We start from the raw sequence: 23,367 nt of genomic DNA on the forward strand, positions 1-23,367 counted from the left end.
CATGCTTCAGGCATCCACTGGAAGATTAGTAGTGAGGATGCATGCTGAAGTAGACTGTATCAGAGAAATCTTGTGTGGGGAGTCTGCCGAATTGCTTCTCTCACAGTCATTCCTACTGCTGATATTGTGCTAGAGCAAATGCTGGATCATGAATAAATTCTCACACTGTATTTTGACACACTGCAGTGTATTCTAACCGATAGGCCAGGAAGTCATCCTTTCAGAGATCCACTTACATATACCGCTACCTGCAAGTAGTATTCAATATTGGTGATTCAAACAAGATGTGGTATAATTTCCTAGAATGAGAGAAACCTTTGAACATGCAACCATTTTCCTTCCAGCCTGAAGCAGTTAGGTCAAATACACTCATCTGCATATCTTCAGGACTATGACCTGAGACTAGGCTGCAGACATGTTGAGAAACTTGTACACATTCACACAGCAGCAGCAGTAGCCAAGGAAATGAAGCAACCCTGACTGGAGGAAGGAGCACAGTCAAGGTCTATGGGAAACTTTGGACTGATTTACTTCTAATGCATCCCGGCAAGAAAGACTGCCCTTGTTAAAGCAGCAGGAATTAGACACACAATGTCATATTTGCTGCCCTGCTAGTCTGTTCCTACAGACTGGTTGCCCTCCACAGTCATCTCCCTACCATCGGCCAAGGGAGAGAAAGCCCCATCCACCTCAGGAGCAGTGTTGGGCAAGATACTTAAAAAGTACTTCTAAAAAGTAACTGAGTTAGTAACTGAGTTAACTAACCCATCTACACCAGGCATTTTGTAGAGTATATAGAAGCGTGGGGCAGTGGTTTGACTTGAAACAATTTTTTTTTACTATTTTCCTTGAAAAGCATTTCCAGTTTAATCTCGAAATTTTGACTTGATTCTAAACCTGAACAATAATAATTACAAATTTAATGTATTATTTAATGTGGACCCAGGGCTGGAGTGGTAATCCGGCATACCGGGAATTTGCTCTGTGTGCTGATTCGTTCATTTTAATTATCGACAGTGTATTGTCCGATAAGATCTCTTTATGCAAACACAACCTCCTCTTCTCTGTGCGCTGGTGCACCTTGTAGAACAGAGTTTAGTGTGGAAACAAGTGGCGAAAAGGTGGAGCTGAAAAGCTGACACCTAAAAAGAAAATAAACTAAAAATAGCTGTGACAAATGTGTCAAATGGACCCACAATGTAGGGCTGCTTCTTCTTCACCGTCCACAGCAGCATCAGCAACAAGAGAGAAGAAGAGGGTGAAAATAAAGGGGTGGGGAGACGTAATCAGAAAGTGACATATTCAAGAATCTCTAAGAATCTAAAAGCCGAAGTTTCTTTTAGTCATTCAGAGGTACGGCCCTGAAACACACACACACGGGGCGAATAGAGAGAGAGAGGGAGGAGCATCGCTGCGTACATTCAGCGCAGACCAAAGCTACTCTCAGTCCATCGCTGTATATCCAAGCCAGATGTTCAACCGGACCGCACGTGTGCCTTCACCTTACCCAGATTCAAGTTTTGCTTCGTTCATCAACGTGCCAGATGTCTGTCGCCTATATCCAGAGTTCCCCGTGGACAGAGCGACGATGGACCCAGTATTCCCGCCTCTGCAGCACGGGTAACACGTGGTTCACTCACTGTTGTGTGTGTTACATCTGCTGCTCTGATTTCACTGACTTATTCTATTGTTGTACACTTCGCGATGTGATCGTTCAGTGTCACAGTCTGACATCACAGTGATACTCACGGTTTTTGATACGGGCGACACGGGCGGTTGCCCGGGGCGGCATCGTGGGGGGCGGCATCACGGGCATCGGCAAAAAATAATAATAAAAATAAATAAATAAATAAAATTGCTCGTACTCATGCTGCCCCGACGCCATGCCAGCGCAGTTTGGAAATGGCATAGGCGTGCTGCTTGCGGCACAGGGAGGAGAGGGCGGGGCGGCGGGAGATTCTCTCGCTGGCTGGAGAAGCGTCTAATAACCATCTCACAAAATAAAACAAAATAAAAACAAACCAACAAACACAAAAACAGCAGACATCATGATACAGACTTATAATTTGCACCGATGTTTTTTCGAAATTCTATACGCGAAAAGTGAGCACGAGAGCCCTCGGTGCGCCTGCTTGCTGCTGAAGTCAAAGTAAACTTTATTGTCATCTCCGCTACATACAGTCCAGACGAGAGAGACAAGAGGACGAGGCTCCAGTTACAACAGGGCAAGTAAACAAACAATAAATATAAGAAGAGTAAGAAAATAAATACACACTTTAGGACTCGGGGTAAAGGGATCAATAACAATTCAAAATGTATATTTTATACTTTGGTGATTTAATGTCTCACACACAACCTGTCGAAATGGGAGGATCCCCGGCTGCTTCCAATTAGAGCACATTTCATTCATAATGTTGTAAATCCAAGCCCATTATGTGTTCATGATTTGAATCCTGGGTTGTGTGAAATCCCAGAAATAAACCAAAGTGAATTTGTGAACTAAGGTGTAGGTCTGTTAGGTTATGTTGTGATGATTCTCAGGATGGGGGATGGGTGTTCATACTGGAGTGCAAAGTTAAAACCAAGATGGACAAGGAAAGTTCAAAGCCATCAGGTCCTCAGTTTAGAAAAAAGAGAAAAGAAGAGGAGGAGAAATGAGCAAAAGATACAGGTAAGCAGATGTGTCATTGGATAATGGCAGGTCATCCTGAAACAATCAGAATCAGAATACTTTATTAATCCCTAAGGAAATTGGAGTGTTCGCCCAGGGCGCCAGACAGGCTAGGACCGCCACTGGTGATACTGAAACACAAAACCGCTGATCACAAACTTTATGTTAAGAAGAAACTGTGTGAAATCAGAAGTGTTCATTTTGATCTCGTTTTTTTTGTTTCGCAGTGTGACGCCCCCAAGCGTGCCACCAAAACAGGAGAAGTGTTACGACTTTTGTGACCAAACACTTAAATTTGTTGATGGAGAAGATGATTTGGACTGTAAGTATCATGTGGGCACTTTTCAAAGTGATGCCCAACAAATTCAAATCCAAAATATAAATAATGATAAAAATAAAAGAAAACAGTTTTACCCATATTCACACTAACTAATGTTAAATAAAACTCATCAGCATTTATTCACGTGTAACACTGATCGTTTGTTTCTGTGTGATTGTTCTCAGTTTTGTGTGAAGACTTCAAATCTCGCAGAGCTCAGATGTCCTGTGGTCACGCTGTGACCCCGACCTCTCTCACCAACTGGTGTCGCAGGTTGTTGGACCAGGTAGGCCACTAAAGGTTGGCTTTGCTAAAATAAACAAGCAAACAAGTAAATAAATAACAGTGTCATGCAGGATTGTGTTGATTTGTAACAGGACAATGTTATGAGCTCGAATAAATAAACAATAATGAAAACAGGGTCCAATATGTCATCATTTTTTGTTGTCGTGAATTGGATTGTAATGTTTGCTTTCATGTAGATGAGAAAGAAGCTACGCTGACTGAAATCAACACAGAGCAGCTCACTGCTCTGTAAATTCATGAACTTCTCTAAGCAGAAACCTGCTGTGCTCTCAGGGATATAAAACAGTCAGAAATGTTCAGCTTCTGTCTTCTCTATTGTAACTTGTAGCGTTTAAATCAATTAGGTTGAATTGCCTCTGCAATTCAACCTGTAATACATCACATTTCTTTTCCAACTTTGTGACTGTGCATGTTGGCTGACTGATCTGCCCTCTGTGAGGCCTCAGTGTAGCTTTGAATTACACCTGTACTGTTACAGCTGTGATCATTTCAGTGTTTCTATAGAGTAAAGAACATAAATAGCTTTCAGACAAAATATAGCATCATAACTCTGTTTAATCAAATATTTACATTATTTGTACATCTAGCAATACAGTTGTGATGTATGATGAAATATTTCAGTGTTTGTAGTTTTAACGCTTTCATGCGTAGTGGTCACTTCAGTGGACAGCAATTCAGAGGCTGTTTTCTTGGATTTATGTTGATGGCATACTTGCACATAAACCACTACATTGGACTGATGTGTCACTCCATACCCAATTCATAAGTAAAAATGTATGTTGTCCACCTAAGTGGACATGTAAAGAAAACAATTTGAAAAAGAACAGGTTTTAAAAAAATGAAGTTCAAAAATCTTTTTTTCATGACTAAAAGTGAATAAAATACTTTAGAAACAAATCCAGATTGAGGTTGTCATAATTCATGATTGAAAGGGTTAATAACGTGCTGAAAAAAATCTTTAAATTGTTTAGTGTTTTGTTTCCAACATGCGAGTCTATTAATTCTCACCTCTCCATATTTAATAAAGGGTGAAAGCAGGTTTGTGTGTGGTGGGTCTGGTTGTAGTGCTGAGTGGACTTTTGCAGAGGTTTGTAAAATGGCTCTTCTGGACCCTCAAGAAATGGAGTACTTTCAAAAAACCATGGAATTCAACGCTGCCAGGCAGACACTTACTACTAAGTTGGTAAGTGTTTCATCAACATGTTATTATATACTGTGAATTTAGACTTGATAGACATTTTGCTATTTATAAAATGTTGCCCCACCTCTGTCTCCATGTAGTGTCCTGGATGTGGATTCGCTGTGACGAGAGAGAATGGGTCAGATTTGAATGTCCTCTGTAAAGTGTGCACAGCAGTAGCAGGACGGCCGTTTGAATTCTGCTGGCAGTGTTTGAGGGAGTGGAAGGGTGCACGGCCTCGAAAGGACCGCTGTGAAAATGGTGGCTGCTGCAACCCATCACTAGAAACACTAAAGAAATGCCCAGATATCACATTGTGTCAGTATGAGTATGAGTATGAGGATGAGGATGAGGATGAGGATGGCGATGAGGATGACGATGAGGATGGCGATGACGATGAGGATGGCGATGAGGATGAGGATGGCGATGAGGATGACGATGACGATGAGGATGAGGATGGCGATGACGATGAGGATGACGATGAGGATGAGGATGGCGATGACGATGAGGATGACGATGAGGATGACAATGGCGATGACGATGAGGATGACGATGAGGATGGCGATGACGATGAGGATGGCGATGAGGATGACGATGAGGATGAGGATGAGGATGAGGATGGCGATGACGATGAGTGTGATTCTGGAGTCCTTGTTTGTCCCTCTGTCCGTGCCTGTCCCACCTGTGGTTTGCTGTTGGAGCACAGCAAGAAGTATTGCCCATCAGTTGTTTGCCCTCGATGTAATGGGACGTTTTGTTTTGTGTGTCTGAAGCACTCTGGCAAATGTCAGATGACCCGGTGCATTCCTGCCCCCAGACAGACCTCTATACCTGTGTGGCAAAAGAAATAATGGGAAAGAAACACTGCTGTTAAGTTTCACTTTATTTTTACTGAGCGTGTCTTTTCTAAATACATTCACTATGTTGTGTTTTAAATTCTCTGCTTTGAAAAACATCAGGCTATAAACAAAAATTATTGTGTTATATTAGTGAGAAATTTACTACCAAATATGATCTTTTCAGATGTGTTATGCTGAACTGTAATGATAAATCTGAAAAATGTCGTTCATTTATAAATTCAGAATAAGGTTAAACATTCTGTGTGCACATGCTGTCCTCTGGTTGCTTACAGATTTAATTAACCTGTGACGTCTCATTTCCACACATTTTGTTTGTAGTCCTAGCTACATGATAATAAGTTGTTTAGAGAATATGTTTTTTTCAAAGTAGTTATGTTTAATCAATGTCAATGTGTAAATGTAAATAAAAATGTATCTGTGGGGAAGGAAAGCCAGCAAAACACTGTTCAATGAAATCCTGTGGATTTTTATTTATTCCTTAGATCCTGTAAGTGAACACTGTCATGTAAAATGTGATATTTCATTATACATTATTTAAAAATGGTAGAAATGGACAGCTAAATTAATACAGTAACTGAGTTAAAATACAGATATTTTCATTATTGTTAGGTTACTCATACAGTCTCAGTAGGAGAAGGCTTCACCACTTTGTGGTGTTGGGTTGGGGAGTGCAGGTAAACCTGTTTTCATTCTTTGTTTTTCATTTCTAGTGAAACATTTTATAACGGACAATATAAAAATATTTAACTCTTAATCTGATTAAAGTTTAGCTGTTTAGAGGTTAACTTTAACTTCTAGTTGTTGGTGTGATTCCAGGATATCAGTATATTTTTCACTCTGTTTAAATCATTTAAAATCATAGTTAACTTATTTACATGTAAATCACAGCATGAATTGCGCTGAGGCAAATATTTTAGTAATTTCTGTTTCCCCAAATCCAACTTACGATATATGATATATAATACTTGTCTCAGAAAAGCCAGTCTGAGACTGTGAGATGAGGCTAAGCTCTTTCCCACTGCATTCAGCACCTGGTCATGGTGCCACAGATAGCAGCCATCGTGGAGAGGCTGTGGGCAGCTGCTGAGAAGATGATCCAAGGAACCTCTTCTAGAGGGGAAGAAAGGGGTCTCACTCTTTCTCAAGATGATAATGGTTTACCAGTTTAGCCAAAACATCTGTTTTTCCATGCTCCCACAGTCCTACTGCTCTGCTCATTCCCCGTTTGTCCACACCTCCTTCAATCTCTTCCTGATGTAGGTGGTGTTACTTTTTGCCCCAGGCCTCTAGACCTATCACCAGGTTGCCTTTTGTCTCAGATGACCATGATGAAGGCCTATGATGCAATGATAATCAGTTAACCATTGTAAACTTAGGTGCTTGTATTCCAAGCATGAATGTTCTGCTCTCCCCCTTAGTGCTGGTTAAGTGATACATTATGAAGAACATTGCCTGCATTGGTTTGGTTGCAGAAAATGTATTACAGAAAATACACACTAAGATTTAAATATGGAACTGAAGTCGACGTGTAAACGAAAAAGTTTAACTAAAGATGAAACATGTAAACGATGCTCATCATAATGCTTCTGAGTGTAGAAGCAAATCTGGTTTTCAACATGATTTCAAACACCGTCATTCAGCTGAACACTGGAAACTACCTATTAACTAGAACTGTCTGTATATGTGTTTGATATGTAACCAGAACAATGTTTGGTTTGGTTTTTGCTTCTTTACATCCTGGTTGATGTGCCAAATGGTGGCCCTGAGTGGATTCATAAGTTCTGTTGTACAAACATTCATATTAAGTAATTTCAACATCCAGTTTGATGCACATTCAGAACATTGCAGTGGCAAAAGGAACACAATAATCCCCCAAACTCTCTAAATAAAATAATAAATCCAGGTCATAATCCAAGAAACACAGCGTCACTAGTCGGATCAGCTTTGACTACCTGGTGTACGTTCATAAAAGAGTGATAAAAAAATAAATAAAGCTGGACTCTCAGCAGCACTAACCCTTTTATTACATATAGCAAAACCATATAAGTGCTGATCTGCAGTCGTATGACTTCTGGTAACTGCTGGAGAGAAAGTGAAAGTGACAAAAGAAAAATAAACGAAACAATCTTGGGGACGTTCCCTGGTGTGTGCAGAGGTCAGCGTCTGTGTTTACTGCTCAAACCTGAGAAGGATAACAGGTGGGATCCAAATGAACAGAGTTCAGATATTTCCAGGAAAACTGAACCTTTAAATTTGTCTAAAGATGATGTGGTTTCACTATGAAAGCAATTAAAGTTTGATCTCTACGGCTTAGTATGTTGTTGTTTACAGGTTAAGATCTTCTAAATTTACATATTTTCTCGATGTTTGTGCAGGTAATGAACACCTTTACTGTGATGTGAGTCACTGATTACATAGTTTGAGCAGTTAAAGAAGTTGCAGTATTTTTAAGATCCTTCCACACATTTTCACTTAAGGTCAGGGAGTGTGAGGTCTCAAAAGCTTCAGCTTCTTTTTTTGAAGTCACAATTTTCAAAACAAGCTTTTACATAGCTCATTACATAGCATGAGAATCAGCACCTCCAAGTCTGAGGCAATGGTTCGCAGCTGGAAATGTGTGGAGCTCCCATCAGCACCACTAGTCAGGGACGAGCTGCTGGATGTATATATATATAAAAAAACAAAAAACACCCAGCACGCCCCTGCGGGCGGTTTATCCTTCAAGCTCGGGTCCTCTACCAGAGGCCTGGGAGCTTGAGGGTCCTGCGCAGTATCTTAGCTGTTCCCAGGACTGCGCTCTTCTGGACAGAGATCTCCGATGTTATTCCCGGGATCTGCTGGAGCCACTCGCCTAGCTTGGGAGTCACCGCACCTAGTGCTCCGATTACCACGGCTGCTATATATATATATATATATTTATATATATATATATATATATATATATATATATATATATATATATATATATATATATATTTTTTAATATTTATATTTATATATGCTGAAGCTCACAAATAATATTCAAATAATATTCTTGTTACATTTCTCCAAATTAAAACCTGGCAATATTTGGATGGTCCTCAGAGTCACGTCAGCTGCCCCTCTATCTCCAGATGGCAGCGGACCCTGGGATGGCGGTGGCAAAGAAACTCATCCTACTGACTTGGAAGTCTACCCAACCAGGTTTGGAGTACTGGCTCAACAAGATGCCGTCTGTTCTACAACTGGAAAAGCTCAGACTAAATAAACTTGGCACTCGAAACTAATTTGGGACGATGTGGGAGCCTTTTTTGGCCCAGTGTAACATCGATCTGCATTTATAAGAACATTTTATGTCAACACATTTTATGACAACTTTTTCTGTAAAGTTATTTGCCAATTCATTTGTTTACCTGAGGGTTCCTACATTAACTATGACTACTATTGGGAAGGATATCCTTTGTTTCTGTGTAACAGAGTTAATAATACATATGAAAAACATGCACTTACCTGTTCTTAATTATCATTTTAAGTGTGAATTTTATCTTTTTTTTTTAAATTGTATTTTATTTTGAAAACCCAGAAACCGGATCTCACCCTAACGTTTAGAAGCTGCTAAGGCTTCCGCTCCTCACAGCGCGCGCTTGCACTGTGAGGGAGCTACAATTGCCGGTACCACCAGAAGACACCTGTTGAATGTGTTTTATGTCTTCTGCAGAAGTAAACTGTGAAAAGCCAACCCTTCTGAGCGTCTGTGATTCTTGAAGAGCTGGAAGTGTTACACTGGTGCCGTGACCATTCGGATCTTCAGATCAGCTTGATGCTCATCGCCGTGGCTGCTGTTCTGCTCCCCTGCTGTTCACAAGTTGAATGTGGGTTGTTGTAACCAAGTGAGTTTAGACAAAAGAAAAACCCAAACAAGCGAAACCCCCCCCCCCCCCCCAAAAAAAAAAAAACAAACAAAAAGGTGAGGGGTGTGACTGAAATAAGACAAGGGTGAAAGTGTCTGTGTTTTGATATACAACGTGTGGTTATACACTCAAATTATTTGGACATTATTATTATAATTTTTTTTTTTTTTCCCTCGTTCTGCTACTGTTATACTGTTATTTTTCTTATTTTTATCTCTGGGTTTGTTTGTTTTTCTCTCCCTAACGGAGTGCACATGCAGTTATTATCTTAAGTGTGTGATTTGACGATGGATAAATTTGTCACTCCAGTACTACCTAAGGGTAGAGGTGCCGGACTAGTTCATGCAGTTGACGCCAGTAATGTCACACAGTTTGGTCCTGTGAGCAGTGACACTGGGCTAGGCCAAAGCCCGAGTTTTATTCCCATCGGTAGGGGTGTGGGTGATATGCCCCAGGTTTCCACTCCAATTAGAGACAGTGATACTGTACACAGTTTTACTGACATGGTTGAGCAAATAGGAGCCCAGATTGGTGAATCCATTGTTACTAAACTGTTGTCAGCTGGCGTTGTGAACCTGATTGGTGACTCTAAGACTCAAACTGAGCAATGTAACAGTACCGCTCGAGATGTACCACATGTAACTGTCCATGTTAAGCCCAATAGGGAGCTTCAAATTTTTAGGGGTGATGGCACAGACAGATGTTCTGTTCAGGACTGGATTGACATGGCAACAACCTACCTGTGGAAGCAAGAGGTCCCCATTCATGGCCAGGCTGACGAAATTATTAGCCACTTAATGGGGAAGGCCAGAGATGTGGTCAGAGTGGCTCTTCGTAGTGACCCAGGTCTTGATGTCAAACAGAAACCTGATCTGGTCTTTGGTGTCCTTCGCCATTACTTCAGTGATTCTTCATCGTGCCTCCCTCTTGCTGACTTTTATGCAACGCTCCCTACCAGGGGTGAAAACCCGGTAGATTATTGGATAAGACTGAACAAGGCTGCTGAACTAGCCATAGAGGGGCTACGCAGACAGGGGCAGACAGCGACCCCTTTAACTCATGAAGTAGCATGTATGTTTGTGAAACATTGTCCTGACCCCGAGTTGTCTTATGTCTTCAAGTGCAAGCCTGTCCATGAGTGGACTGCTCGAGACGTACAACAAAGGATTGATGATTATCAAAGGGAGGTGAGTGCTAATGGTAGAGCCAGCGGCGCTGCACAGTTGAAGGGCTATAATTCTACGATCACCACCGTACACCCGAACGCCTCACCTGCAGCTGCTGTGCCGGAGGGACGCTCCCGAAGCTTCTCGCCCCCATCCTCAGGTTTTCAGGGGTTAGTGGACTCGTTCCCCTCCACCACTGCAACACGAGATCCCCTCGTCGGAAGTCTGAGTTTCTCCCCTTCGACCGCGGTGAGTCAAAATCTTCAACAGTCAGAGGAAAGGCTCATGGGTCAGATGGTGGATATGTTTCAGGCCATGATGGAGAGAATGCAGCACCACAACACTCAGACACCAAGGAGAGGGGCGTTTAATCAGTTCTCGCGAAATAGACGGAGGAGGGAGGATGCCTGCAAAGTCTGCAGTGATCCAAGACATACCACAGTATCACACTGCCTATCTGACAAACTGTGCTTTTCATGCTTTGCTCCTGGCCATGTTCGGTTGTCTTGCCCGGCTAGTACGTCTACCCAGGTCCAGCCGGAGGGAAACTAACCGACCTGTATTCGGTGGGAGGCAGTGCAGGTCTTACAGGAAGCTCCCAAACTGCTGATACCTGTGATGCGGAGTCAGTGTATGAGGAGGCAAGACAAAAATGCAAAGATTCTGAAGTTATCTTCCAAAACGTTCACAAAGTCGGCAATAGTGACAGTCTTTTCTACACTCCCGTCACTTTCGGTGGGCTTTTGAAAATGGGTGGTATGCTGGACAGTGGATCCATGGCCTGCAGCATGAATGAAGCAGCCGAGGTGACTCTGCGTGAGTCTGGACTGATATCTGATCAAGATGTTATCAAAGTGGATGTGACCCTTGTTGGGTGTGGAGGACTACGTGTGAAGCCTAAGTATGCCCTCAATGTGGAGATGGAGGTGTATGGCTGCAGAATGATAGTTCCCATCCTGGTGGTTCAAGGGCAGCTTGATGACCTGATACTGGGGACGAACGTCATTAAGCACATATTACACCAGTCTAAACGTTGTGAGCCCTACTGGAACACGGTCTTCAGTAATTGCTCTAAGACCAACCTTGAGACTGAAAACTTTCTGTCTATGCTTTCTGGTTTGACCCCATGGAAAGATTCGGACGTCCCGGACAAAGTGGGCACGGTTAGGTGTAACTCAGCTGTGTCCCTTGAACCGGGTCGCGAATATCTGGTATGGGGAAAACTACCAAAGAACATCAATGTCTCCCCTGGCAGTACAGTGATGACAGAGCCCTCGTCATCCCGCTCAGCACCCAGAGGGATTTTGGTTGCTAGATTGGTTACTCCCTTGTGGGGTGATAGATGGGTCCCATTGAAACTGATCAATATGTCTGAGCAGCCTGTACATCTGCGACGTAACGCCAAACTAGCAGATGTGTACTCCTGTGTGGCGCTCGAGGACTTTGATGCTTCAGCGCTCCAGGAGACAACTCTGGCTAGCAGCCATCAGTCGGCCATGTCGCCACAAGTCACGCCCACCTCCATGACGGAGAAACTCAAACTTGTTGGGCTTGGTGATGTTGACATAGAGTCCTGTGAGACATCGGGACAGTGTAAAGAGAGGATGGCTGACCTGGTTTTGCAGTACGAGGATGTCTTTTCCCGCCATCATCTCGACTGTGGGGAAGCCAAAAACTTTGTGCATCGCATCCGCCTCTCAGATAACAGACCTTTCAGACTTCCCTACAGGCGTGTGCCCCCAAGCCAGTACCAGAAGCTGAGACAAGTGTTGACTGAGATGGAGGAGAGGGATATCATCAGGAAATCGACCAGTGAGTATGCATCACCATTGGTGCTCGTGTGGAAGAAGAATGGCGATCTACGCATTTGCAACGATTTCCGGTGGCTCAACAAGAGAACCCTGAAGGATGCCCATCCTCTTCCACATCAAGCAGATTGTCTGGCTGCTTTGGGGGGAAACAGCCTGTTCAGTACCATGGACTTGACATCTGGCTTCTACAACATGACGCTGCATGAAGATGATAGGAAATATTCTGCCTTCACCACGCCCATGGGTCTATATGAGTATAATCGGCTGCCGCAGGGTCTGTGCAACAGCCCTGCAAGCTTCATGCGCATGATGACCAGCATCTTTGGTGACCAGAATTATTTGAGCCTGTTGTGTTACCTGGACGATCTCCTGGTGTTTGCTCCAGACGAGGACACTGCCTTGCAGCGCCTGGAAATGGTGTTTGAGAGGCTGCGCGGGCATAACTTGAAGCTGGCCCCCAGAAAGTGCTTCTTCCTGAGGAAATCCGTGAAGTTCCTCGGTCACATCATCGATCAAAATGGGGTATCAACAGACCCATCCAAAGTCGAAGTTATCGCAAACATGAGGAGCGTGGACCTCATGGACACTGATGGAGTGACTCCTTCCCAACGAAAGGTCAGATCATTTTTGGGGATGATTAATTACTACCAACACTTTGTCCCCATGTACTCTGCTGTTGCCAGACCTCTGTTTGAGCTCCTGAGAGGTGCTGTGAAGAAGGGCAAGGGAACAACTAAGGTGAGGCGGCCATGCAGGAAGTTGAGTGCTTCGGATTGGACATCCAGAGAAGAGGAGGCTTTTGAGAAGCTCAAGAGCTTGATGTTAAATACAGTCGTTTTGGCTCACCCAGACTTCTCTCGCCCCTTCTTGCTTTCGACAGACGCATCACTGGATGGCATTGGAGCAGTGTTGGCTCAAATCCAGGACGGTGGAACCAAGCCCAGACCGATTGCTTTTGCCAGCAAATCCCTGTCTCAGTCTCAAAGAAACTATCCAGCACACAGGTTGGAGTTTCTGGCGTTAAAGTGGTCGGTCTGCGACAAGTTCAGTCATTGGCTCAAAGGTCACAAGTTCACCGTCTGGACTGATAACAACCCCTTGACCCACATTTTAACCAAGCCAAAGCTGGACTGTTGTGAGCAACGCTGGGTGGCTAAACTTGCAAGCTATGACTTTGACATTAAATATGTCCCAGGCCGTCAGAACATTGTGGCAGATGCCCTGAGCCGATTGCCTTTTGTGAAGGATAATGTAAGTGACAGACTGCTGGCTGAGAGATATGCAGACTTCCTTAATGAGGCAAAAGATGTTTCACATGCATCAATCCAGGGGGCGTTTCGGTGGTCCACCGACTGCAAGGTGAATGGTGGATCCGGTGGTGGAGCTTCCATCATGTCCCAAGGCATGCAGAGTCTGCATCCCTTGGTTCTGGCTGAAGATGCTGTCACAGCTGTTTTGCAGTCACATGTCGAGTGGGATGTCGGCCCAAGAGGGAGAGCAATAGAGGCTTTACATCACCTGCCACAGATGGTGTCCCCCGGTCTGGAGGCCTTACCTGCCCATTCAGAGAGAGAACTTAGGGACGCACAGCTGCAGGATGCAGTGCTTTCCCGCGTCGTCTTCTACGTTGAGAGACACAGGAGACCCTCGAGGAGAGAGCGGGTAGGGGACCTAATCCTTGTTAAAAGATACCTGAGCCACTGGGAGAAGCTGGTCCTCAACAACGGCGTGTTGTACAGAGTTTCCAGAGACCAGATATCAGGTAACAGACGACTGCAGTTCGTGGTTCCTGACTCGTTGAAGGCTGAGGTCCTCCGAGGAATCCATGATGATGCCGGTCACCAGGGCCAGTTCAGGAGTTTAGACCTGGCTAGAAAGAGATTTTTCTGGTTGAACCTTGGGCGTGATGTGAGAGACCATGTACGGGGATGCCAGCGCTGTGTAGTCAGTAAAACTATCGAACCGGAGGGACGTGCTCCTTTGGTCAGCGTGTCCTCGTCCAGACCGTTGGAGTTGGTCTGCATCGACTTTTGGTCGGCTGAGGCCTCACACAACAAGTCCGTCGACGTCTTGGTCATCACAGACCACTTCACTGGCTGGGCGCAGGCCTTCCCATGCAAGGACCAGTCGGCCAAACAGGTTGCAAGGCTTCTCTGGGACAGGTACTTCTGTGTGTTCGGGTTTCCGGAAAGGATACACAGCGACCAGGGTGCTAATTTTGAGAGCCAATTGATAAGTGAGCTCCTCAGAGTCTCTGGTGTGAAGAAGACACACACGACACCTTACCACCCGATGGGGAACGGCAGTGTGGAGCGCTTCAACCGGACTCTGGGTGGAATGATTCGTGCCCTACCACCAGACTCGAAAGTGGACTGGCCACGTCGGCTACAGACTCTGACGTTCATGTACAACTGCACCGCACATGAGACAACTGGATTCGCACCCTTTTACCTAATGTTTGGTCGCACGTTAAGAATAAGTGTTTTTCCATTTTGTACAGATTCAATCAGAAGACAATGGACGTAAAACATGTAGACATGTTGACATTCTGTTCCGCTCTGTCCTGAGCGATCCTGCTGTTACCTGTTATGACAGGTATGTGGTTTCCCTCAGGGAAGATGTGAAGGAAGCAATGGTCATTGCACGCACCCGAGCTACGCAGGAGAAGCGTCGTCACTCGCAACTCTATAACAGGAGAGTGAAGGGTTCCAGGATTGAGGTTGGTGACAGAGTCCTGGTTGCTAACAAGAAAGAGAGGGGAAAGAAGAAGGTTGCTGATCGGTGGGAGTCAACGGTCTACACCGTGATCGATGTGAACCATGATACTCACACTTTCAAGATCCGTGATTCTGTTTCCGGACGAGAGAGAGTGGTCCACCGGAATCTGCTGTTGGTGGCGAATTTCCTGCCCCTGGAGGATGATGCTGGAACCTCGGATCACGTCTCCTCTACGTGGGATGTAAACACGGCGCCTGAAGATGATGATGGGGCTGCGTCTGGGGAGGGGGATTTGAATGCCCCTGCTGTGAGCTGTGTTGGTGCTCATGGTAACCGCTCACCCAATGCCATGGGTGGGACAGCTGACCTGGAGGTTATCTCTGAACCTCTGGACCCTGGAGAGAGGACAGTTGCATGGGTGTCGCAGTTGACGGAGTCCAGCCAGTCTCAGGGAGATGTTACTGATGTTTCAAGCGTGGATTCAGTCTTGCCAGCCGCATCGGCCTTGTCTGTTGAAGTGAACTTTGACCAAACCGGTTCTAGCATGGCGTCCCAGGAGGTCAATATTGCTACGAGCTGTGGGGAGGGTGTACAAGTATGCTCTACTACACCTGACGTAGTGGTGGATGTAGTTGCTCCTGCCATTGCTGCTCAGTCCCCAATGGTTGACTATAGCCAAACCGGGAATGGTTCCCAGATCAGAACCAGACTTGGGCGACTTGTCAAACCTGTGAATAGACTGATCCAGACAATGTCAAATCAAGTCGTGGTTCGTGACAGGTTTGACGTGAAGTCAGTTTGTAAGCCCTTGATCCCGTCCTTCTCTAACTAAATGTTCTGTTTATATGCCTACCCGAATGATGGGATTTGTACTTGCTGTTATGTACTCTACATTTTTTTTTCTTTCTGTTGAGCCATGGTACACACCTTGTAAGGGGTTATTAGTAGGGTGTATTTCGGGCACCCTGCTGCCAGTTGCTGGGTTGGGAGTTTGGCGCTGCTCCCACCCCACTTCATCCTTAGGGATACGTTTAGTTGGTGTTTGTGATTTTTGACCTCTGGTTGGTTGGTGCATACTAGTGTGGGTACCTGGGGCTCAAATTTGATAAAATTCAGTGGGGGTGAGTGTAACAGAGTTAATAATACATATGAAAAACATGCACTTACCTGTTCTTAATTATCATTTTAAGTGTGAATTTTATCTTTTTTTTTTAAATTGTATTTTATTTTGAAAACCCAGAAACCGGATCTCACCCTAACGTTTAGAAGCTGCTAAGGCTTCCGCTCCTCACAGCGCGCGCTTGCACTGTGAGGGAGCTACAATTGCCGGTACCACCAGAAGACACCTGTTGAATGTGTTTTATGTCTTCTGCAGAAGTAAACTGTGAAAAGCCAACCCTTCTGAGCGTCTGTGATTCTTGAAGAGCTGGAAGTGTTACATCTGTACCTTCTCTTCTTTTTTGAGTCTCTAATGTCTCAACATGGTTGTCTGTTTTTTGTGTGGACTATTTTTTTAATTAGTTCTTTATTTATATTCTGTACTAAAACTGCTAAATAAAATATTTTAAAAAATAGATGCACCAAAACTTTGTTAAATGATCCGACATGTTAACTGCAGGGCTGCAGCTTCTGCACCATCTACGGCAGCACCAGCAACAAGAGAGAGGAAGAGACGGAGGAGTGTGAAACTAAGGGGTGGAGAGATGTATTTAGGAAGTGACAGATTCAAGGATCTGTAGCTTTGAGTCATGATATGTTGCACTGCGGTGCAAGAACGAACCTAACAACAACCAACCTGAATTTTTACGGATTTTTTTTTTTTTTTTGCTATTATTTTTAACAGAGCGACCATGGGTCAGACGCTCGACACCTTATACGCCAAACGTTACCCAGTGTCAGGTGTTGCTCCGGTGTTCGTCACCGCGACAGATGTGTCTCGGCTGTATGCAGACAGAGCGACGATGGCCCTGGCCCACAGGTAACACTCTGCGTGGTTTACTGACTGATGTGTGTGCGAGCTGCTGGTCTGATTTCACTGCTAACGATTCTTATGTTTGGACTTCTATCAGAGGTGGGACCAAGTCATTGTTTTGCAAGTCTCAAGTAAGTCTCAAGTCTTTATCCTCAAGTCTCAAGTCAAGTCTCAAGTAATGTCAGGCAAGTCAGAGTCGAGTCTCAAGTCACTGGTGTAAAAGTCCGAGTCAAGTCACAAGTCTGAAATTTTGAATTTCAAGTCCTTTCGAGTCTTTAAAAAAAAAACGAAAAAAAGCATGTTGCAGTTATATGCTAAATGTAAATATTAGACCATGTAATTTTTAAATCTGTGTTTTTCTCAACACATGACAAAATAGTGAACTTAGAAAATATACACAAATTGTGAAATTGCACCTCTTTAAAATGCAGCTCAATTAAACCTAGCTCCAAGAATAATTTTCACCGACAGTTCTGAGATAAGCTGCATGTCATTCTTGGATGCGGTTGTAGGACCGGCTTTAAAATCGCATGACAAAAATATCATACATATTAAAAAAAACTGTATCACCAACGTAGCCTGGACAACATTTGCTAGTTAGATGAAGTCAGCTATCTCATCGTAGCATATTTATATGCATAATTATAATCATACGGTTCTTGGAGTGAGTGCATACACTCATGAAGTTTAGTAACTTCAGGTCACTGCAACAAGCCCAGGTACAGTTTACCGACGGATGGGTGCAGGACCTTGAAATGCACCGTGTAGAACGAAAGACCATCGTACGTATCATAAGTTTACCAGTCTCACAAATCGTCGTCATAAATACACATTCCTTAACCGTTTATTAATAGGACCTTTGAGCTCAACGGTAATTAATTAGCAGTGGAAATAATTTCTGGTAGCATCACAGAAATGCAGCAGTGACAATAATATTGTATGTTGTAATCGCACTGGGCAATTAGTGATACAAAACAACTGTTTTACCCTGTGAATAAAAGTATGTGTTTTTGTCAATGTACCATAATAACAGAAGCGAAACGCAATATTGTGTCAGGACAATTCACTATTTATGCACAATAAATAAAGGAGCATAGCGCGACAATTTCTGTTCAGCGCCAGACTTGCTTGTAACCTATATCATCAATTATGTTATGAAAATGACGCATTAACTACAACAGCAGACTGACCTTCGTGTAAATGCTTGGAGCAGACTAACCTGTGAGCTGGAGTGTTCTGGGACGTTATATTTGGTCTTTGAATGGCTGCAATCCAGACCATCCGTCTTGTCTTTGTTACTTCGGAAACATGGCTCGAACAATTTCTCTTCAACGACGTAATCCGATAACAACCGATCTCTTTACCCGTCGGCTTCCCATGGCTGTCATGCGACCGGCTATTGCAGTTAATAATACAACAGCTTCTTGACATTTTTGTGTTTCTTTTTATCGCTGTGTGACTGATTTCAATTGAAAGGCTGTGTGCGCTAGTACCGCTTGCCACGAGTTCCCAGAATCCTTTGCGGTTTTACCCCTGAATGACGTCACATTTTCAATCTCTATATAATATGCATGTTAAATTTTATATTTGGGGTAAAATATCAAGTCTTTTCAAGTAAACCGGTTCAAGTCCAATTCAAGTCCCAAGTCATTGGTGTAAAAGTCCAAGTCAAGTCACAAGTCTTAGAACATTTTTTCAAGTCAAGTCTAAAGTCATAAAATTAATGACTCGAGTCTGACTCGAGTCCAAGTCATGTGACTCGAGTCCACACCTCTGACTTCTATTGTTGCAAATTGCGCGATGTGATCATTCAGTGTCACAGTCTGACATCGCAGTGATACTGATCAAAAAGTTTATATTAAGAAGAAACACGAAACGTGTGCAAGTATCCGAAATTTGCGCAACACTGCCGCGAACACACTATTTTATCTTCAGGTGGATTTTCTTTTTCGAAGTGAAACCGTTAAGTGTTCATTCTGATCTGTTTGTTGCTGTTTGGCAGTGTGGCGCCACCAAGCGTGCCAACAAAACAGGAAAAGTGTTACGACCCTCATGACAAAACACTTAAATTTGTCGATGGAGAGGATGATTTGGACTGTAAGTATCACGTGGGCACTTTTCAAAGTGGCATCGAACAGATTCAACTCTTATATTAAAATAATGATAGTAATAAAATAAAATAATTTTACCTGCATTCACATGAACCACGGTCAAACAAAACGCATCGGCATTTATTCCTGTGATATTGATTTTTTTTTTTTTTTTTTTTTTTTGCTTCTGTGTGATTGTTCTCAGTTTTGTATGAAGGCTTCAAATCTCTCAGAGCTCAGATGTCCTGTGGTCACGCTGTGACCCCGACCTCTCTCACCAACTGGTGTCGCAGGTTGTTGGACCAGGTAGGCCACTGAAGGTTGGCTTTGTTAAAATACACAAGCAGACATATATAAATAAATAACAAGGGTTGGCAGGGTTGCATTGATTTTTAACAGGACAATGTTACATGAATGTGAATAAATAAATAAATAAATAAATTTGAAAACAGTGGCAATTATATCATCGTTATTTTTTGTAATGAATTGGATTGTGACTTTTACTGTCATGTAAAGAGAAAGAGAGAAAGAAGCTACGCTGACCTAAATCAACACACAGAGCAAATTGTAATTAACTGTAAATTAATTAAACCTTTAATAGATCACACATTTCTTTTTCTACACGGTTGATTGTGCATGCTGGCTGACTGATCTGCCCTCTGCGAGGCTTCAGTGAAGCTTTGAATTACAGCTTTTCTGTTACAGCTGTGATAATCATGTGTGTGTTTCATCAAATAATTACCATCCATCCATCTTCATCCGCTTTGTCCGGGGCCGGGTCGCGGGGGCAGCAGCCTAAGCAAAGAGGCCCAGACCTCCCTCTCCCCAGCCACCTCCTCCAGCTTATCCGGGGGAATACCAAGGCGTTCCCAGGCCAGCCGAGAGATATAATCTCTCCAGCGTGTCCTGGGTCTGCCCCGAGGGAACAGTTTACCCTGCCCGGGATAGGGTTACCGGGGCCCCGCCCTGGAGCCAGGCCCGGGGAGGGTGCCCGAGGGCGAGCGTCTGGTGGCCTTAGTCCATGGGGCCCGGCCGGGCACAGCCCGAAGAGGAGACATGGGCCCATCCTCCCGCAGGCCCACCACCCGCAGGAGGCGCCATAGGGGTCGGGTACATTGTGTGCCGGGTGGCGGCCAGGAGCGAAGGCCCTGGAGGACAAATAATTACCACATATAGCAATACAGTTCTGATGTTTTATGAAATATTTCACTATTTATGATTTTTAATGTAACTTACAGGGGGAAACAAACAACTCATCAAATTGTTTGGTGTTTTGTTTCCAACATGTGAGTCTAATCATTCTCTCACCTCTCCTTATTTAATAAAGGGTGAAAGCAGGTTTGTGTGTGGTGGGTCTGGTTGTGGTGCTGAGTGGACTTTTGCAGAGGTTTGTAAAATGGCTCTTCTGGACCCTCAAGAAAAGACGTACTTTCAAAAAACAATGGAATTCAACGTTGCCAGGCAGACAATTGCTACTAAGTTGGTAAGAGTTTCATTTTAATATTATGTTTACTGTAAATGTAGAATTGTAATTAGACATTTCATCAGGTATTAATTGTCTCACCTCTGTCTCCATGTAGTGTCCTGGATGTGGATCTTCTGTGACGAGAGAGAATGGATCAGATTTGAATGTCCTCTGTAAAGTGTGCACAGCAGTAAAAGGACGGCCGTTTGAATTCTGCTGGCAGTGTTTGAAGGAATGGAAGGGAGCACGGCCTCGAAAAGACCGCTGTGAAAACAATGGCTGCTGCAACCCGTCACTAGACACATTAGAAAAATGCCCAGATATGACATTAAATTCATATCATGGTGTCTGTGTGTGTCCCTCGGTCCGTGCCTGTCCCACTTGTGGGTTACTGTTGGAGCACAGCAAGAGACTTTGTAAATTTGTTGTTTGCCCTCGATGCAATTTGAGGTTTTGCTTTGTGTGTCTGAAGGAGCCTGTTGAATGTACAAAAACCGTGTGCATTCTTGCCCCCAGACAGACCTCTATACCTGTTTGGCACAAGAAATAATGGGAATGAAACTTAAACACTGTGTGTAAGCGCATGCTGTCCTCTGGTTAGTTACATATATAACCCGTGTCATCTCCTTAACACACATTTTTGTTTGTATTCCTAAGTACTTCCTAAGTACGTGAGGACTGCTCTTGTTTCCTCTAAACTGTTCCGAGCAAACTTCTCTTTTAATAAAACCTTGCTATTTTTAATAAAAGTTAATATAGAAATGTAAATAAAAACGCATCTCTGGGAAGAAAACACTGCAAAACCATTTTTAATCCTGTGTATTTTTCTTTCTTTCTGCCATTTTATTCCTTAGGTCCTGTAAGTGTAACACTGTCATGTAAAATGTGATCCTTTATGGTACATTATTTTTTTAGTGGTACAAATAAAATGAAAATACAGTAACTGAGTTAAAATGCTGATATTTTCATTATTGTTAGGTTACTCATACAGTGTCAGCAGGAGAAGGCGTCATCACTTTGTGCTGTTTGAGTAGGGGAATGGAGGAAAACCTGTTTTTATTCTGTTTTTTTATTTGTACCCCAAAAATCTGATAATAGACAACATATACGTTTTTAACTCTTAATCTGAGTAAAGTTTAGCTGTTTGAAAGTTAACTTATATTTCTAGTTTCAGTGTAATTCCAGGGGATCAGTATATGTTTTACTCTATTGAAATGATTTAAAAACATTTCACAGAAGATCTTCTATTTCCTCAAATCCAAGTTCTGAAATGTGATATTTCAAACTGCATCCAGAGCAAAGGAACAGAAAGGTGTCTTGCCCTTTTCCTAGACATAAAGCTTTATCAGGCAAGGCAAAACGTCCATGCTTTCACAGCCACACTGCTCTACTCATTTAGTGTTTGTCCATGTCTGCTTCAACCTCTCCCTAAAATCGGTTGTGTTCCTCTTTGCACCAGGTTTTCCTAATCTTGATCTTTGGAAAATAGCCACTTAAATTTCTAGTTTCAGTGTGATTCAGGGGTACTTTTTACTCTGTTTAAATTATTTTGAAACATTGTTAACTTCTTCACATGTAAATCACAGCATTAATTGCACCGAGGTAAACATTTTAAAGAAGAACTTCTATTTCCCCAAATCCAGCTTATGATATATGCACACCTCAGAAAAGCAGGCCTGAGACTGTGAGATAAGGGTGAGCTCTCAGCCACTGCCTTCAGCAACTGATCGTGGTGCACAGGTAGTGTGCGGGCAGCTGCTGAGATGGTGCCTGCATTGCTATGGTTTCCGGCAGAACAAAAGTTGTAGAAAATACACATTAAGTTTTAAACATGGAACCCAAGATGATGTGTAAACCAAAAAGTTCAACTAAAAGTAAAACAAGTAAACAATGCTCATCATAATGCCTCATAGCTGAGTATAGAAGTAAATCTTGTTGTACAACATAATTCAATTAAGATGAACACTGGAAACCACCCAACAACTAAAAACTGCCCACATCAGTGTTTGTTATGTAACCAGAACAATGTTTCATTTGGTTTATTTGTTTCTTTACATCCTGGTTGTTGTGCCAAATGGTTGCTGTGAGTGGATTCAAAAGTCCTGTTGTACAAACATTCAGATTAAATAATTTTAAGATCCAGTTTGATGCACATTCTGAACATTGCAGTGGCACAATATCACAATAATCCCCCAAACTCTTCAAATAAAATAATAAATCCAGGTCATAACACTAAAAACACAGCACCACTAGTCAGATCAACTTTGACTACACCATGCAAGTTTACAAAAGATAAATGGATAAACCCCATTAATCATTACATAAATAAATAAACCTGGACTCTCAGCAGCACTAACACTTTTATTTATAAGTGCTGATCTGCAGTCGTATGACTTCTTGTAACTGCTGGAGAGAAACTGAAAGTAGCAAAAACAAAATAAACAAAACGATCTTGGGGACGTTCCCTGGTGTGTGCAGATGTCAGCATCTGTGTTTACTGCTCAAAACTGAGAAGGATAACAGCTGGGATCCAAATGAACAGAGTGTGGATAATTCTGGGAAAACTGAACCTTTAAATTTGTCTACAGATAATGTTGTTTCACTATGAAATCAATAAAAGTTTGATTTCTACAGTTTGTTGATTGCAGGGCAAGATCTTCTAAATTCATTTTTTCTTTCTCAGTGTTTGTGCAGGTAATGAACGGCCAAACGTGGCTTTACTGCGATGTGAGTCATGAACCGATTACACAGTTTGATCAGTTAAAGAATTTGCAGTATTTTTAAGATCCTTCCACTCATTTTCACTTCACTTCATGGACTGTGAGGTCTCAAAAGCTTCAATTTTCAAAACAAGCTTTTTCATATCTCAGTTATTTTTAGGTATTTGAGCTGAGCATGAAGAAGCTGGACTGAGAATCA

The 23,367-nt window shown here is 43.0% G+C and overlaps 2 protein-coding genes across 2 annotated transcripts; both read left to right on the forward strand.

Annotated features, from left to right (window-relative positions):
• The first annotated feature begins 1,288 nt into the window (after positions 1-1,288).
• On the forward strand, positions 1,289-5,327 carry LOC113013319 (uncharacterized). Its single transcript, XM_080295328.1, has 5 exons — positions 1,289-1,620; positions 2,899-2,993; positions 3,176-3,276; positions 4,324-4,479; positions 4,578-5,327. Exons 1-5 carry the CDS (start codon positions 1,472-1,474, stop codon positions 5,325-5,327), a joined length of 1,251 nt encoding a protein of 416 aa, XP_080151454.1. The 5' UTR covers positions 1,289-1,471.
• An 11,176-nt stretch (positions 5,328-16,503) lies between these two features.
• LOC113018813 (uncharacterized) lies at positions 16,504-21,255 on the forward strand. Its single transcript, XM_026162207.2, has 5 exons — positions 16,504-16,899; positions 18,896-18,990; positions 19,189-19,289; positions 20,311-20,466; positions 20,564-21,255. Exons 1-5 carry the CDS (start codon positions 16,772-16,774, stop codon positions 20,996-20,998), a joined length of 915 nt encoding a protein of 304 aa, XP_026017992.2. The 5' UTR covers positions 16,504-16,771; the 3' UTR covers positions 20,999-21,255.
• Positions 21,256-23,367: the final 2,112 nt, after the last annotated feature.

Source organism: Astatotilapia calliptera, chromosome 3, assembly GCF_964374335.1.
Source record: "Astatotilapia calliptera chromosome 3, fAstCal68.1, whole genome shotgun sequence".
Lineage (NCBI taxonomy): Eukaryota > Metazoa > Chordata > Actinopteri > Cichliformes > Cichlidae > Astatotilapia > Astatotilapia calliptera.

Coding starts and splice junctions, on each gene's coding strand:
- LOC113013319 (XM_080295328.1), top strand. CDS start 1,472: ATGTTCAACCGGACCGCACGTGTGCCTTCACCTTACCCAGATTCAAGT. Junction 1,621..2,898: donor TTCCCGCCTCTGCAGCACGG/GTAACACGTGGT, acceptor TTTGTTTCGCAG/TGTGACGCCCCCAAGCGTGC. Junction 2,994..3,175: donor TGGAGAAGATGATTTGGACT/GTAAGTATCATG, acceptor GATTGTTCTCAG/TTTTGTGTGAAGACTTCAAA.
- LOC113018813 (XM_026162207.2), top strand. CDS start 16,772: ATGGGTCAGACGCTCGACACCTTATACGCCAAACGTTACCCAGTGTCA. Junction 19,290..20,310: donor GTCGCAGGTTGTTGGACCAG/GTAGGCCACTGA, acceptor TATTTAATAAAG/GGTGAAAGCAGGTTTGTGTG. Junction 20,467..20,563: donor AGACAATTGCTACTAAGTTG/GTAAGAGTTTCA, acceptor GTCTCCATGTAG/TGTCCTGGATGTGGATCTTC.